At 40.4% G+C, this 19,009-nt stretch overlaps 1 protein-coding gene across 3 annotated transcripts in view; it reads right to left on the bottom strand.

Annotated features, from left to right (window-relative positions):
* The window catches only part of RABGAP1L (RAB GTPase activating protein 1 like), a 657,995-nt gene that overhangs the window by 26,166 nt on the left and 612,820 nt on the right, over positions 1-19,009 (bottom strand). For 2 of the 3 annotated variants that reach the window (NM_001444343.1, XM_084974329.1), the window contains 1 exon segment: positions 8,139-8,231. In NM_001444343.1, the coding sequence (NP_001431272.1) occupies positions 8,139-8,231 (93 nt within the window). 3 annotated transcript variants of the gene reach the window in all.

The raw sequence follows: 19,009 nt of genomic DNA, 5'->3' as shown, positions 1-19,009 counted from the left end.
CTGGGAACTTCCACAAGCTGCAGGTGCAGCCAAAAAAAAAAAAAAGCAAGAAAGAGACATGAGAGACATGAGCTCAGCTAAAACTTGCCCTGTAACTTTCCCTTACCGTGACTGCTGCAGCTCAAACTTTTCCTTGTAGACACATAGCTAAGAGGGTGGGTGGAGAGGGGAATGATGAGTGTTGGAGGGTCCCTAAGAAGCAAAATAGCCTAGGGGGCAAGACGACTGGCTTTTGCTCTAGCAAGAAGCTTCAGTTGAGTGTCTGCAAAGCAAGCAGCACAGTGGGAAGTGTGAGCCTCCTGCTTTGCACTCACAGACATGTGGGAAAGCAAGCTCTGGGACCAAAAATGCAGTATCGTCCTCCAAAGTATGAACCTGGGGGTGGGGGGCAAGGTGGAGATTTTCTATGAGGAAGAACTTGCCCACACTTACCAAGGGTTAAAGAGAGACGACATTACTTGGCTGTTTTTTTCCAGCCTTTCCCCGAGGAGCCGGAATGGGTTTTGATTCAAGAAAAAGTTTGCTTTTATACTACAATAAAGAAGACAGTTTCGTTTTGGGAAAGGTAGTAATCTTGTCTGGATCATTTGGAAATGTTGGCAAGGGTGGCCCACCCGAGAAAGACTGGAAGTGGCCCTGCTAACCTCAGCCAGTCCAGAACGGCTCACACGCCGTGAAGTCTGCACAAGCAGATGTGCTAAAGGCTCCGAGCCCATAAACAACACAGGCAAATCGCTCTCCTTGCCTTTCAGAAAAGACTACAGGATGCAGTGCTTATTTACATGACCCTGAAAATCCACATCACACTGTCTGAAACCTCCTCCATCTCACCCAGTTAACAACATTTAGACGAAAAGCAGACAACAACTTCCCTCGTCGGTTCCCTCCCCTCTTGCCTAGGAGATGTACGGCTGGGAGAGTTGGGTTAGTAACTTTTGGGAGGAGGATACTGCATTTTTTCGGAGAGACAGACGCTGATATTACAGACATACACAGACAAAAAACTTACCTCCTCAAAAGTCATAGACCCACTACCGTTTTCAATCATAGGTACAAAGACAATTGAAAAAAAAAAAAAAAAGAATATCCAATGAAATTGCACACCTACTAATACAATTAGGAAATGATAATAACAAAAACAGACACTTGTTAGTGCTATTTTGCTCTTTTTTTCCCTTAGAGTGTCATTTATTCTAAATTCTCTGCGGGACAGCTAACATTTGATGGAAGAAAGTATGCTTGAGGTAGCCAGTGGGCAAGTCTCAACTCAGGAAGACGGATACACCAAACTCCTCCCTCTCCACGCTGCTATTTGCAGTTTGCATGACTGATGAAAATGCTGTATGTGGAACTATTTGCAACTACAGTGGGAGTTGTTTATACTGTGTCATTAGAGTTGGGTAGAAGGTACTTCCTTACATGACAAGGTCGGAAACCTTGCAAAACAAAAATAGTTCATCTTCCGGCAACAGAATGAAATTGCTGGGCAGGGGAATGCAAAAGGAAAAAACTGATTCCAGGTCCTCTTTGTGTCTGGGGGTTGGAGTTTGAATGAAGCAGTCTAAGGAATAGTGAATCTCAATTTTCCCAAGATGGGAAACCAGAGAAATGTGAACTGGCAATCAGAGGAAAATAAGCTCAGCCTCAGAGGAAAACCTAATGGCGAAGGAGGTGGCTTTATAAACTCTGGCTCAGTGTTTTGGGTGTGCTGTCTGCTGCTATAACGAATTCTTGGCACATGCTTTTAAAGATATTTAAGGGTCAAAAGAAAATGTTTTCCTAAAAGACCCGGTGTAATTTTATGAGCAACAACACACTCAACTCTCACATTTTTCTTCTGGATGCTTCTTTCTAAAGAGTTGATAGTCAACATATTCAGATTTCATCAAACAGGTTTTTTTTGACATCCAAAGACAAATGTCTACAGATGAAATGTTTAAATGTCTACTCTGTCTGTAGATGAAGATTTGAGAAAGAAAATCTGGATATCTGAAATCATTTTATGCTCTTCCTGTACCCAACATACCCAGTTTTATCCTTCTGGTGAAAATTTAAACAATTTTAAATGTCAAACTAAAGAGAAAATCTTGTCAGTAATAACTAACTGGCGGTTGGCAAACCAGACTGCATTTCCTTTAGCATTTAAAACCAATCTTAGATTATACTCAAGCGCAGGGGGTCAGCAAGCTTTTAATGTGAATGCCCACACAGTAAACATTTTAGACTTTGCAGGCCATATGGTCTTTGTTGCAGCTACTCAGTTTTGTCACTGCTGTACAAAAGCGGTCATAGATAATAAGTATGCAGCTGTGTTCCAATAAAACTTTATTTACAAAAACAGGCCATATGGTTTGCAAACCCCTATACTACTCTAGCACACAAATCAAATTTTTAAAAAACAAATGGGTTACAGATGATGTGGAAACATACGAGTGTGATGTAATTTTCTTGGTAGTACTCTTTTAACAGGAAACCAAGACTTACTAAAAATTGAAGAAAAATTTGAGAATTCTAAGAATCATCAAGAAACATACTTAGAAATTCTCAACATGCATAACATTTATACCTCTCTGAGTGTTAAGTATAACTCAATCAGCAGACAAGCATCATCAGAAACCACCTGCTCCTTCTCAGCTAAGTTGCTCAAGAAGCATCAAGAGAACTTAGGCTTGCATTCTCCACCAACCTACAAGAGTGAGCTTGTCGAGTTAGCCAAGTGCAAAAAGAGAGTAGTAGCCTTCTGAAGTTATCATTAAGTTGTCACAGGTAGAAAGCCTCTTCTTGAGTATCGCTATTAAGTAAAAGTATATGATTTCATAACTAAATATTTCCCAAAACCAACAACATCTCTATGATGTGGAAGAGAAGAAAATGAAAGTTTTACTTTCATTGGAAGAAAAACATTTTTCAAAGATGGACTCACTTATCTTGACTTCTCTGTATAAGGAAGACCCAAAATACAGTTTAAAAGGGGGGGGGTATATTTTTTCCCAAGAAGTTTAGCATAATTCAAGCTTCTTCACTTATTATTATTACTATTTTTAATGGCTGCACTCAGGGCACGTGTAAGTTCCTGGCCCAGGGGTTGAATCTGAGCTGCAGTTGACTGGGGCAATCTTTTAGCCCACTGCACCAGGCTGGAGATTGAATCCATGTCTCCACAGTGACCCGAGCCACTGCAGTCGGATTCTTAACCCACTGCGCCAGGGTGGGAACTCCAGACTTCTTCACTCATGAAGTTAAATACAAAATGTGATACTTGTTCTAAATTATTTCATTAGATATGTAAGGATGGCAAATAATACAAGTACCAATTAAGCTTTATTCAGATCTTGTTTGTACTATTTATAAATAAACAGCTTAATTTCAATTACATGCAGGGAAAAACTGCTCTACAAAAATCAATATGGACAAGAAAAACTTGCTGTGAACTTAGAGGAATCATTTCCTTTCTGTTTGAATTACATTTTGATTAAAAAAAATTACTATGTCTAACCTCAAGAAAGCCATTAAGCATTCTAAATTTAATTATACTGAACATAGGTAAGATTCTTCAATTAGAAATTATGTATTTATAATTCTCTCTCTCTTCCAAACCCAAGAGAGTTTAAACATTCCCGAGTCTTTCTAGGATTTGCCCATCTAGAACAGGTAATAACATAACCTTCATTATGCTCTGGGAGATTCACTGAATTTAATTAGCTGTGCTTTTTAAAGGCTTATCCCACGTTTGTACAGGTAGTTCTTTAATTAAACAAGAAAACCACACCATCTTCTACAGACAGATGAAGGCTGTAATTCTCTAAAACATGCCATTAATAGGTTACATCATTAGAAAACTAACTTTGCCCAAATGAAAACAATTCATCTCCTTAAACGAGAAAAAAAAAATTTAATTTCTGAAGTTGATCACTGCTTATTAGAGGCTTGGCTACTAATGTTTTTGGCTATGCCCACAGCATACGGTCCTGGGCCAAAGATCGAACCTGTGCCACATCAGTGACCTGAGCCACTGCAGTGACAACACGGGATCCTTAGCCTTCTGTGCCACAAGGAAACTCCCTGGCTACTCATTTTTAAAATGATGAAAACAGCTGGTACATATCCATGAATGTTTGTTCTGGGGATTTGTATGGAGATAAAAATACACATGACATATTTCTAAAGACAAATAATCTATAAATAAATTTACAAACCAAAATATCAGAGGAGATAAATACCACTATACAAGTTTGGCCAGGTCAAACTTAAGAAGGATAATAAAAGAGACTTAGAATAAATACTATATAATCTTCTTCCAATAAAGTTTCCTTTCCAGTGCTTTGGATTCAGGTCTGAAGATAAACAGAAAGAGTACACCAAAGGCTGTGAGTTGTCATTATAGAGTCTGCTGAGTTTCAAATGCAAACTGATGCCAAGACCGGGTAACACAGGCAGTATGTGTGTGTGCATATATATATGTGTATATATATATATATGAATTACCTACTTATATATGTTAATGTCTGTGAATATGGATATATGTATTGTATATATTATATAAGTATTGTATATATTATATAAGTACATTATATAATAATGTATAATAATATATACAATACATATATCCATATTCACAGACATTAACATACATACATATATGAACGTGAATGTATCACACACTTATGCTGGCCTTTCCTTTATAAATATGAGTCCACATACGATCTACAGTTGTTGATTAGCTCCAATTCTATAGGAAGGTCTCCCTCCCACAAGTATGGCTTGTGTACAGGTACCTCTGGTGTGAGTGGTGTTTATGAAAAGAAGACGGTGGGCAGATGCCAATCCTCTTGGAACATGCTGCTTGGATTTTTTTTTCTTTTTTTGAGAGAGAATTCACGTACCATAAAATTCATCTTTTTAAAATGTACAATTCAGTGGTTTTACTACATTCTCAAAGTTGTACATCCTTCACCACTATCAAATTTCAGAACATTTTCATTGGGCTTAGGGCTCTAAAATTTAAATTTATACCAACACCATTTCATCAAGTATTAGATGCAGGTAAGTGTAGTGTAATGACATAACCTGAGAATGCAGATGCTTGTGTCTGTCATAAAAATAGACAGAAAACACATGTGAGGATAGATAGAGCAAGAATGTGACTGCTGGAGTTCCGGGTGTGGCACAGTGGAAACGAATCTGTCCAGTGTCCATGAGGAGGCGGGTTCCAAGCCTGGCCTCGCTTAGTGGGTTAAGGATCCGGCATTGCTGTGAGCTGTGGTGTAGGTCACAGACCTGGCTCAGGTCTCGAGTTGCTATGGCTGTGGCGCAGGCTGGCAGCTGTAGCTCCAATTTGACCCCCAGCCTGGGAACTTCCACAAGCCATGGGTTTGGCACTAAAAAGCAAAAAAAAAAGAATGTGACTGCTGAGTGCCATCTCTGCATTGTTGGATCTTTAACCTCACCTCTGGCTTCCATGAAATGGCCCTTTTGTACCCCCTCATGCCCAAGAAAAATACTATCAGGCTGAAAATCTGTTGGAATATCTTATATGGTATGGATATTTCCGGGCATTTTTAAACAATTGACACAGTTTCCCAACTCCTCTGCCATGCGGCAAGCTGGGGGTAAACATGGCATTTTAAGGAGGATGGAGCCTAACAGTTGAGGAGGGGTTGTTAGTGAATGGGTGTCAGTTCTGACTCAATGCCTTCAAAGATCTCCCCAAGTTATTCTTAGAAATTTATATAACCAGGTTCCCAGGCCAAGATCTATGATTTATAAAGTGCTTATGCTTAGGACACAGATCTTAGTCTTGACAGGATTACATTCATAAAATGCTGAATTTTCGAAGACACTTTCCTACTTTAATGAAGACAATTATAATGAGCTTCTTTAAGTACTAAGTATCTGAAAGGACAAATCTGTTGATGGTTGGACATTATGTTGTCAATTGCCATCTTGAAAATATAATTATAACTCGAGGACTATAACTTTACCAAGCTTATCTCCAGTACAAATTTCTAGGCATTATTAGCGGGATGAGGTATTGACAAGCTACTACAGTAATACAAAAGAAATGGCTATAGAGAGTATTGGATATGCATAAATAGAGCATTGAAGTTTAAAAGTAGTACCTGTTACAGTGGGAAAAGAAAAAAAAAATAAAAAAAAAAAAGATTAAAAAAAAATAAAAGTAGTACCTGTTTTCCAACCAAAAACAAACAAAAAGTTTAATTCTGCTTTGATTGCTCAGTAAAAACTATATACATCGATAGTTTGTATGTGATAATTTTTAAAAGATAATATGCAATACTTATTTATACGTATCTACTTTGACACAAAAAGGATTTAAGAAACAGCAAGTTCATGATTGATTTTAAATACACAATTTTAGTCTTCCATTTCCCTGTCTTCTATTTTAAAGTACCCTTCCTGGATTTTACTCATAACGATGGCAGCAATAAGAAAATTAGAATGACACAAGCTGTAGGAGAGCTTCATTTTGGATCCTTAATAATATTTCAAAATTACTACTTCAAGCCTTTCTAAAGCAGCATGCTCCATAAGCCTCATTAAAATTGGTTTTATTGAGGCATGGTGGTGGTGGTAGAAATTAGCTTCAAATTTTATCTGTGAGCATCTTATATGATAATGGTTACTTGACATAGCAATATGTGGGATTTTATTATCAGCTACTTTTATAAACAAGAGGAGAAACATACTGATGTTAGATTATCAGGCAACAATACTTGGAAAAAATAGGAGGAAGATAAGCAAGGAACTGGTGGGTCAGACACATATAAGGTGATATTATTCTAGTAATAATCAGGTAATTAGAGGCAGTGGCCCTAAGAAGGCTAATGAAAACCATTTACTGAACAGCAACAATGTGCTGGATTCTTAACATACAGCATCCCTCATCCTCACAACAGTTCTTCAAGGAAACATGTCTACTCTGTGTCCTACTGATGAGGAGGAGGTTCAATAATTGGTCCCGGATGCTGAACAGTGGCCTGGGGATTTGAACCCCCAACTTGGACTCCAAATCCTGTCTCCTTTGTTGGCTTTGAACTCAGATCTGACCACAGACTCCAGACACCCCTTCCACCACTCCCCTGTGTGAGCCTCCCACGCTATTATTGATGGAGACAAGATAGACTGTGTGACTGCAGGTGCACATGTCCCACTCTCTGACCACAGAGAGGTAACACTAGCTACAGAAATGGACATCATCCCACGGTGGGGGACTTTTAATAATGCCATCGCAGCACTTTTTCTGACAGGACATTTCTGCATTGCTAGCGCTCGATGTATACATATGGCGCTCTCTTATCCTAATGTGCCATGGTGGAGGAGGAGGGAATCGAGCATCTGCAGGAATCTGAAGAATTAAGACATGTTGAAGAGAGACAATGAGATTTCAGCTGGAAAAAAAAAAATAGTGTGAAATCAGTATTTCCCCAACATTTGCTTCATGGGAACAGTGTTGCTCATGACCACTGAGGAGAACTTTATGACTGGCCCAATTTTTAAAAACACTGCAATTAACTAAGGTAATAAACTGAAATCATTTTAACCCTGGAACTGCATACTGTAGTGAAAAGTCACTGTTGCTCATAAATCTGTTTGTGGAAATAAATGCTGCGACAAACACCATTACTGTGCTCGATATGCCTTTGTGGTTTTTATTTGTCTTTTCAAGGGAGTTTGTATTTTTAACATGGGCTACAGGCAGAGGTAAGTCTGAAACATTTCTTGTGCCAGTCTTGAACAGCTCGCCTTCTAAAAGTCTCTGTGGATGTGACCGTGCACAGCTAAAACAGTACTTTGCATTTTCCTTTTTTCTCATTTTTGAAAGTAGTCGATAGCCACTTTCTCTCTCTCTTTTTCCCTCTCTTTCTCTCAGCTTCTTATGAAGACTCCCAGTATAAATGCAACAGGTGAAGTCACCTACAAATATACAAACTGAAAGAGAAGAAATATTATGGTTGGCTATTCAGGAGTCTCCTGAAATGAAAACACACCTGGACACTGGCCATGGTCAGAGAGTGTCCACATCAGGGAAGAAGGAACAGGGAACTGAACTTCCCACAACGGCAGCGTTAGGGGAAGGAAAGTGCTTGGCTGTGACAGGCGACCCCCGTCTCCCATACCTTGTATCTATCCATGGGGTCTTCCTGCTGCAGCTGACTCTCTCGCATTGTCTGATATTCTTTCTCATATTTCTTTAGCTTCTTGGTCGGTACCTGCGGGGATTAGAGAGACAGCACATTAGACAAGGAGATCACTCAGGAAAACATTTTCTGGTGTGTTTCCCATGAAGTCTTTGGCATTCCAAAGGGGAGCACCCAACTCCATGCAGGAGGAGAGAATCTAGATTCTAAAGTAGGGTCTGCAAACTTTTTCTGTAAAGGTCCAGATAGCATGTATTTTTTAGCCTTTGGGGACCAGAGAGGCTAGGTCACAACAACTCCACTGCTGTTATTGCAGAAAAGCCGCCGTAGCTGATACACGATTGAATGAGTGTGGTCATGTTCCAGCAAAACTTTATTTACCAAAATGAAGTGTCCTTTATCCATCTCTGTTCTATAACAGTGCTGATATATCACCACTTTTTCTTGTTAATGTATCTAAGAGTGCTAGTAATTCTGGCAACTGCCTAACTTTAAGTAAAATTCACTCTTCCACCATGTTAAAAATGAGAATTACTATTTCATAAAAGATTGAGCAACAAAAAAAAATTTTTAATAGAGCTCATACACCAAGGAGAAAGCAGATTCTAAAATCAGTAGGCAAGCAAATTTCTGTTTCATAATGGTTGTCAGGAGAATTTTATGACATAAAGTATTGAAAACAATGCCTGGTGCATGGAATTTTCTTAAACTGTGTTTCTAGAAAATGTTCGTTAAAATTAACCCATTACAATCTATTTTATGTTCTACATAACAGATTAAGTCTACATTTAGGCTTTTCCTGGAGAGTCAAAATGATGTAATTCAGAGTTCTCATCGTGGCTCAGCAGAAACGAATCCGACTAGGAACCATGAGGTTGTGAGTTCAATCCCTGGCCTTGCTCAGTGGGTTAAGGATCTGGTGTTGCCGTGAGCTGTGGTGTAGGTCTCAGATGCGGCTTGGATCTGGTGTTGCTGTAGCTCCTATTCAACCCCTAGCCTGGAAACCCCCATATGTCACAGGTATGGCCCTAAGAAGCAAACAAACAAACAAAAATAATAATTTTAAAAAATGGTATAATTCCTTAGACTTCAATTCTTGGGGACTCAATGAAGGTGAAGACCATGTATTGATGTTCTTCTGTGTCCCTCACGATGCCTAACAAAGTGATTGGCCCATAGGAGGCCCTCAACAGACTCTTCCATGTAGAGTTCAAAATATGATACTTGGAAAACATGTATGAGTGAGTGTGTGTGAGAGAGAGAGGAAGGAAAGCATCAGAATGAAAATAAAACTATCTTATGGTTTTCTGGGATGTGGATACTTTTAATTCTCTTGAATCTGACCAGCGAATTAGTTAAATAAAAAGCAAAGACACCAGGTGTCATTCCCCAGCTTATTCTAATTATTTTGTTCTTCCCATCCAGGAGCACTGAGAAGCCCTGGCATTATCTGCTTCTCACCACAGCTGGGAAATTTCACACAGTCCAAATCTGTTAGGTTGTGTAAGTCACTCAACGGCCACATGATGACTATCTAGCTGATGGGGAGATGCCCACTCCGTCAGATAAGAAGGAAGGACATTTTCCAGCATATAATTGAGTGGCCAAACCACTGCTGAATTCCGCCATGAGAACTCTAATCCTTTCTTTACTGCTCCATCCCAGAGACCTTCAGCAGTGTACAGTGACCAATGAGAGGGCAAGAGAGAGAAAAATACCACCTGCCAATGGCGTGGCCTCAATATCTTCGACAAACAAGGAAAATACACATGCTCATATGCTAACAAAATAGCAACAACATTATTTTCCTGGACTTTGGGGGGGGTGGGATTTCCTCTAGTTTTCTTTTCTCTGTATTCATCATATACTCTGAAAACCACAGACGCTCAAGATGGAGTGGCAAATCCCTAGCACTGAAGTAGCCCTGAAGCTGAGGAGAAAAGGGACGAAGTCTCAGAGTTTTAGGCAGTGACAGGGGTTCCACGTGCATTCCTAGGAGGAGGGAGCCTACTCTAGCAGCCACTTACTGCACAAATGAGAAGGAAAGGCAATATTTCAGTATTTCTGTAGCTGAATACTGGTACCAGTGGGTACCAGGCTGAACATCAGTCCTATGCAGAAGGATTTTCTACATGGTTCTAGAATGGATCCATTCACCAATGACTGAATTACATCATGTAAGCTTGTCTCTAGAGAATTTCCTCTAAAATTGTATTTTTATTTTATTATTATTTTTTGTCTTTTAGGGCTGTACCCACGGAATATGGAAGTTCCCAGGCTAGGGGTCAAATTGGAGCTGTAGCTGCCGGCCTATTCCAGAGCCACAGCACCATGGGATCCGAGCTGCATCTGGAACCTAAACCACAGCTCATGGCAACGCCGGATCCTTAATCCACTGAGTGAGGCCAGGGATCGAAGCCACATCCTCATGGATGCTAGTTGGGTTCGCTAACTGCTGAGCCCTTATGGGAACTAAAATTGTATTTTTAAAACTGGAATTATTACTGAGAGTTTTTTTTTTTAACATGTAAGAGTGTCCTTTTAAATGTCAGTCTTGTTACTTATGTTAAGAGGTTCATTTCAGGGCGAAATTTTAGGAAATGTATTAACACCCCCAAATAAGATAATCCTTTCCCATCTGGCTGAGATTCTAGGATGTTTGGCTTCATCTTGTTCAGAGAAACAGAGCAGGTTCCCAGAACAATATGTTGCTAGGAAACCTCCCAAGCTTATTTATCTTGTGCTATGGGGTGATACTGAGCATCCGCCTGTGATTGGCACAAAGTGAAAGGGGGGAAAAAGGTGGAGGAAGAGGAAGACCTGATGGGAAACTCTTGTTATTTACGAGATAATCCAAGAATACAGACGGCTATGGTTTTTAAAACTGTATTTCAGGAAGAAAACTGATTTTATTTTAGGGAATGAAATACTGAGCTTGAAAATTTTCTTATCAAAGAAAGGAAAAGAAAAATCTCTTTAGTATGTAGTTTTAATTAAAAGAACAGAAAGTCATTAAAAGTTATTAGAATTTAAACAATCTATTACCTCAAGAGCAGTTGAGGTATTTCTCCCTTTAAGTTAAATAAATTACATGTAAGTGTGGATTTGAAGAATGAGATTTAAAGTATATGAGAGGGGAATTTCCGCTGTGGCGGTGAGTTAGGCATCTGGCTTTGTCTCGGCAGCACTGTGGGTTCAATCCCCAGCCCTACACAGTGGGGTAAAAGGATCCAGCACTGCCACAGCTGCAACACAGGTCACAGCTGCAGCCGGGATTAGATCCCTGACCCGGGAACTTCCATGTGCTGCGGGTGTGGCCATAAAAAAGGAAAAAAAGGTATAAGAGAGGGTGTAAGTAAGTTATAGGAAAACGCTATGCAATTTTATACAAGGAACTTGAGCATCTATGGATCTTGGAATCTGCTGGGGTCGGGGTGGGGGGTGTCCTAGAACCAATTCTCTGAGGCTATCGAGGGATGACTGTAATTACTAATTTGCTTTACTCTTTCGCAGTGTCAGTCAGGCTGGCTTCAGCTGGGGAGAGGAGGGGAAGACTGAAAAGGAATACGGTAGGCCCCTCTCATCCACGGGGGACCTTCCAAACCTTCAGTGGATGCCTATAACCACAGATAGTACCAAACCCGACATACACTCCATTTTTTCTTATACATACATACCCAGGATAGGATTTAATTTATAAGTTAGGCACAGTAAGAGATTAACAACAATAACTAGTAATAACACAGAACAATTATAACATGCTGTAATAAAAGGGTCACTCGAGGAGTTCCCATCGTGGCTCAGTGGTTAACAAATCCGACTAGGAACCATGAGGTTGCGGGTTCGATCCCTGCCCTTGCTCAGTGGGTTAAGGATCTGGTGTTGCCATGAGCTGTGGTGTAGGTTGCAGACGCGGCTCAGATCCAGTGTTGCTGTGGCTCTGGCAGAGGCTGGTAGCTACAGTTCCGATTCGACCCCTAGCCTGGGAACCTCCATATGCCCTGGGAGCGGCCCAAGAAATGGCAAAAAGACAAAAAAGAAAAAAAAAAAAAAAAAGGGTCACTGGAACACAAGCACTGTGGTAACACGACAGTAGCTCTGATAACCGAGGGGGCCACTAAGTGACTCCTGCAAGGGTAGCACATGCAGGGAGTGTGGATACGCTGGACAAAGGGATGATTCCCATCCTGAGCGGACTGGGGCAGGATGGTGTAAGATCTCATAACCCTACTCAGAACAGCTTGAAACTTAAAACATATTAATTGCTTGTTTCTGGAATTTTCCATTTAATATTTTCAGACTACAGTTAACTGACAATAACTGAAACCTTGGAAAGTGAAACCACAGATAAGGGGGGACTACTGTCTGCTTATCACTTTCTTTGTTTCCCATGCTTTCTCTCTGCATTTAAAACATTTATTTCCTGTTTGTACACATGACTCTGATAAAATGAATATATATACATATACATGGTGTTGTATATCAATTAATTTTTAGATGAATTCATCTAAATAATCTTTTATCTCATTAATTATTATACCCACCTGGGTTATTACCTTATTTCATATTTTTACCTTCACTACATTATTTTGAATACTCCTTGTTAATACTTGAATTTCATGTGTAATTTCTAATGAAACATTTCTCTTACATATATGATTTGGTTAGGTTTCCTGATTATCAAATGCGATTTTCCTACATTTAAGGAATTCAGATGCCTTAGAACAGATTTTTTTTTTTTTTTTTTTTTTTTGTCTTTCTGCTTTTTCTAGGGCCGCTCCCGGGGTATATGGAGGTTCCCAGGCTAGGGGTCGAATCAGAGCTGTAGCCACTGGCCTATGCCAGAGCCACAGCAACTTGGGATCCGAGCCACCTTCCAACCTGTACCTATACCACAGCTCACGGCAACGCCAGATCCTTAACCCACTGAGCAAGGCCAGGGATCAAACCCGCAACCTCAGGGTTCCTCGTCGGATTCGTTAACCACTGCACTGCGATGGGAACACCCTAGAACAGATCTTAAATCTTGAGTAATAATCAATGGAATAATAAACCCTTAAATCACAAATCTGGAATACGCCTATTACAGTAACTTAAGGAAAACTGATACATAGAAAGGAGGGAAATGACACAACACAGCTGAATACACGTGAGGAGATTTTCCAACCTGGTCTATACTTTGTAGAATTTATGAAATGATCTTTGGCATATGCTGATCTTCTAAAGCAGTGTATCAATTTTGTGAAAAGTTGGTTTTGAATTTAACTAGAGAAAATCTTGGTGCCACTAGTGCTTCTCAAGGTGGGGATGCTCTTGGCATCTGGGGTGGAATGATTTACGGTTGTGTTAGACTTCTCTTCCCATTTCTGAGCCCCTAGCATTCGTGGCCCATTTGTCATTTCACCCATGAGCGGTTAGTGATGCCCTCCAGTCATTGTGACAATGAGGATACCGTGCACACACCTTTCTGAACAGAAAGCTGAGGGCACTGGGGGATGGGATGCGTGAAGGGTAGATGCTTAGGAAGTGGGATTCCTACTGAAAACCACTGCACTAAACACTGTCAATGAAGACAAAGGATGACTAGCCGAGCACACGAGGTTTTCAGCACTACTGTCTGCTTGCTCTGCTCTGTTTTTGATCAGCGGTTAATTGGCACTAAGAAAAACATGAAATGCCTTCACGTCAAAGAACTTTCTAACAGTTTTAAAGCTGTAATTTAGAAAATTCTATATTTAAGCCTCCCAACAACTCTGAGGTAAGTCTTATTTGGATTTTACAAATAGGAAAACTGAAGAGAGGCAACGTGCCCAAGATCTTACAGCTGGTAAACAGAGTCAGAAATGGAATCCTGGCCATCTGTCTTCAGAGGCTGCCCTCTTCAACCACTTTGATCTCCTGCCTGGGACCAGATGATTAAGGCAAAGCTCCTCAAGGAGCTGAGAGTCTAGATGTAGTGCCAGTTATGTGTCTAATTACCATTTAGTTTCATAAGTGCAATAGCAGATGTTCATAAAAGGTACAAGGGTGATCAAGAAGAAATCTGATGGGTTGAGGGGAGAGTGCCTCAGTGGGGAGGGTTTTCATCATGACTATAAACTCGCTTGCCCAATTAAAAATACTGCACTTCCCCACCATAAAACTCTTAGAGGAAAACATAGGCCAAACAGTCTCTGACATAAACAACAGCAACATCTTCTCAGATCCACCTCTTAGAGTATTGATAATAAGAACAAAAATAAACAAATGGGACCTAATCAAACTTCAAAGTTTCTGCACAGCAAAGGAAACCCTAAACAACACAAAAAGACAACCCACAGAATGGGAGAAAATCTTTGCAAGTGAATCCACTGAAAAGGGATTAAGCTCCAAAATTTATAAACACCTTCCATACTAAAAAAAAAAAAACCCATCAAAAAATGGGCAGAAAATCTAAACAGACAGTTCTCCAAAGAAGACATACAGATGGCCAAAAAACACATGAAAAGATGTTCAACATCACTCATTATTAGAGAGACGCAAATCAAAACCATGATGAGGTACCACCTTACACCAGCCAGAATGGCCATCATCCAAAAGTCTACAAACAATAAGTGCTGGAGAGGGTGTGGAGGAAAAGGAACCCAGTACACTGTTGGTGGGATTGTCAATTGGTGCAACCACTGTGGAAAACAGTATGGAGATTCCTCAGAAAACTAAACATAGAACTACCATTTGATCCAGCAATCCCACTCCTGGGCATCTATCCAGAGAAAACCACGACTCAAAAAGACACATGTACTCCAATGTTCACTGCAGCGCTATTTGCAATAGCCAAGGCATGGAAACAACCTAAATGTCCATCGACAGAGGAGTGGATCCAGAAGAAGTGGTACATATACACAATGGAATATTACTCAGCCATTAAAAAGAATGAAATACCAGAATTTTTAGCAACATGGATGGATCTAGAAATTATCATTAGTGAAGTCAGCCATACAATGAGACACCAACATCAAATGCTTTCACTGACATGTGGAATCTGAAAAAAGGACAGACTGAACTTCTTTGCAGAACAGATGCTGACTCAAAGACATTGAAAAACTTATGGTCTTTGGAGGAGACAGTTTGGGGGGTGGGGGGATGTGCTTGGGTTAAGGGATGGAAAATCCTGTGAAACTGGATTGTTATGATCATTATACAACTACAGATGTGATAAATTCATTTGAGTAATAAAAAATAAAAATAAAAAAATAAAAATACTGCACTTCCCTTGTGCTAAATTTTAACAAGGGGCCAATCACTTGTAAGAGCTATTTATTGAGGGCTTGAGGAATTTGCTTCTCTATTTCAGAAATAAATGATACAAAAATATTTACCGATAGATGCAAATGCTGGCAATGTAAATCACTATTTAACAACAACAACAAAAAAGGCTGAAAAAAAAAATAGAAAAAGGAGTTCTTGTTGTGGTTCATTGGGTTAAGAACCCAACTAGTATCCATGAGGATGTGGGTTCAATCCCTGGCCTTGCTCAATGGGTTAAGGAGCTAGAATTGCCTCAAGGTTCAGCATAGGTTGTGGATGCAGCTCAGGTCTGGTGTTGCTGTGGCTGTGGTGTAGACCTGTAGCTCTGATTTGACAGCTATCCTGAGAACCTCCATACACCATGGGTGCAGCCCTAAAAAGACCCCCCCCCCAAAAAAAAGGCTGATGATATCTGGTTAATGTTTTCCTGATGGTCAGAGGTCTGGGTGCTTAAAAAATTAACAGGCCAAAGGGACTAAGCATTATGTACTATTCGTGCTCACTTCAGGTAACTTCTTAGGATAAATATAAATGACCCCAATTTAATACATTAGTCACTGGACAGAGGAGAAACAGATAAGAAGTATAGCATCACATTTCTTAGTGATGGGGAGGGAGGGCTACAGGCTGAGAGTTTTCAATTCAGAGTCATTTCTGCAAGGACCTGTCAAGATCTGTCCACAGAAAGTGGATCAGTGGCAACTGAAATGCTCATAGTCATTTTGCAGCAGCCTAAAGGACTTGGAATGAAAATGACGGGAAGGAATTGAGAGGAGATGATATCTAGGAAGACGGACCATGTCCTATGGACTTCACTTAACTCTCTTCATAGTGTTTAGCAAAAGAAGGTACTTTTTAAGCCTTCGCCCATGGCACATGGAAGTTCCCAGGCCAGGGGTTGAATTGGAGCTGCAGCTGCTGGCCCACCACAGCCACAGCAACGCGGGATCCCAGTCGATTTTGCGACCCACATTACAGCTCATGGCAACACTGGATCCTTAACCCACTGAGTGAGACCAGGGATCGAACCCTCATCCCTCATGGATACTAGTTGGATTCATTTCCATTGTACCACAACGGGAACTCCCAAGCTACTCTCTTTTTGCAATTTTAGCACAAGAAGGAGGAAGAACAAAGCCAATTTTACCCTAGGATCCAGAGGGAAAGACCTTCAGAGAACATAAGAATCATTTATGATTATTCATTATATTCTTTTTATTGAGATATAACTGCCATACGATCAGTTTCAGATGTACGACCTATTGATTCGATATTTGTATATATTGGGAAATGATCACCACAAAAGTCTAGCTAACATCCATCTCCATTATGGTCTGTGGAAGTTCCTGGGCCAGGGATCGAATCCAAGCCACAGCTGCAACGTATACCAAAGCTGCAGCAATGCAAATCCTTTAACCCATTGTGCTGGGCCAGTGATCAAACCCACACCTCCATAATGAGCGGAGCCACTGTAGTCAGGTTCTTAACCCGCTATGCCACAGTGGGAACTCTGTGATGAGAACTTTTAAGGTATACTCTCTTAGTAACTTTCAAATATGGAATAGGTTGTTTGTTTGTTGGGTTTTTTTTGGTGTTATTATTATTATTATTATTATTTGCTTTTTGGGGCCACACCTGCAACATATGGAAGTTCCCAGGTCGAATCAGAGCTACAGCTGCCAGCCACAGCCACAGTCACAGCAATGTGGGATCTGAGCTGCATCTTTGATCTACACCACAGCTTATGGCAATGCCAGATCCTTAACCCACTGAGCTAGGCTAGGATCACACCCTCACCCTCATGGATACTAGTTGGATTCGTTTCTGCTATGCCACAAAGGGAACTCCCTAGAATACAGTCCTATTAACTGTAGTCACCATGCTGTACATTCTATCCCATGACTGGGATAGAACAACTGGAGGTTCGTATCTTTTGACCCTCTTCACCCATTTCACCCCACCCTGAGCCTCTAGCAATATTAGTTGTACTCCAATACTTAAGGAACATCATGGTTTAAGGGGGTGAGGAACTCCCAAGGCTCACAGACATCAAACTCCTAGGGATTCTTGCCCCGAATTCACGCATCAGTCTACAGTGCTGCTCTTTCATTTCATCTGGCATGCTCGGTTTCCCCGTTTAATCAAGCCTAATGGTGCACACACCTCTGACAGGTTCCCATCCTCATTCATGAATTATTGTATGATGTGAGTCACTTTCTAACATTCAGGGTTCACCCCTGAATGTAGTGTGTTCATCAAGGTATCTAGGAAAGCTTCTGAAATATTGATTTCCACTTTCTTTACCACATTCTAATATAAGCTGTCTGGTCGCAAGGCTATAGCAACTTTAGAAGATGCTTGCATTTTATAGAAACTGCTTATCTGTTCATTTCTAATTCCTCATCTACAGGCCTATAAATCTAACCTCGTATACTATTTTTATAGAACTCCTTGGCATTTCTGCGCTAGAGCTTTCCTATCAATAAATAATATCTGGAGGTAGAGTAATTTTTTATTATCTATGTTTTGACAACTCTTAGATTTACAGTTTCCAGCCCAGGACTTCTACGGAGCTCAACCTACATATCCAACTGCAAATTTCATATCATCTTTTGGATGTTTCACATTTGAGGCATTTTAAACCTGGACACATGACCTCACTCTACCCCCCAACTTGCTCTCCCACGGTTCATCTTACATCCGGGTGCTCATGCTGGAAACCTAGAAGTCACCTTTGACCTCTCCCCCATCAATGATCATGAAATCAATCACTAGGTTCTATAGCGCAGGCCTCCAAATATATCTCTAGCTTGCCTTCTTTTGACCCTTACTGGCGCTGCCCTAGTTCAAGCCATAATCGCCTCTCATTAGTGCAGTAACCCCCACACTGGTCTCCATGCCAGTCCATGTTTGTTCTACTCCCAAAGGTGATCAACTTTTTTTTCAGGATGTACATTGGATGTCATTCCCCTTCCTAAATTTTTCAGGAGGAATTTGCCTCTTGTTGTGCTTAGGCTAAGGAGAGAAATACCTGACAAAGTTCTGCTGGTTCTAAAGGATGTGGTTTCAATCTATGTCTCCCCTTACTTTCTTTGCTTATATTTTACAAAAGTGGGATTCACCCGTCCAAGGGGTACATAAAAGGACCCAACAAACAGAAAAGGCAAAAGGCGATTATTAGAATTTTGGGTTTTATTTGTTTTATTTTTCACCTCAACTTTTAAAAAATGTCCCTATGTATGCCTCATTTATCAAATTACAGGTACATAATTTACTACAAAATGGACAGATGTATACAGGAGGTATATGCTTAAGTGACTCTTACTGACAGGGATGCCCCATCAAAAGTTTTCTGACAACCAGTCTCTACTCCAGCCACACTGGATGAACTGTTTCTTTTTAGTTCCTTTGACACAGGGCATTCTGCACAGTCTCAGGACTCCCAGCCTGCTGTGGCTCCTGCTGGGACGGAACCAGCACATTCACCGCAAGATTCTAATTAGAAAGTCAGAGGGGTGGTCGAGCACCTCTATTTTTATAAAGCTCCTCCAGCAATTCTAATA

Source organism: Sus scrofa, chromosome 9 (genome assembly GCF_054392235.1).
Source record: "Sus scrofa isolate SSC_HxYL_T2T_F1_AM1 chromosome 9, Sscrofa_HxYL_maternal_Yorkshire_Landrace_v2.0, whole genome shotgun sequence".
NCBI lineage: Eukaryota > Metazoa > Chordata > Mammalia > Artiodactyla > Suidae > Sus > Sus scrofa.
Note: the sequence above shows the minus strand (reverse complement) of the source record. Positions and strands in the feature narration are given on the sequence as shown.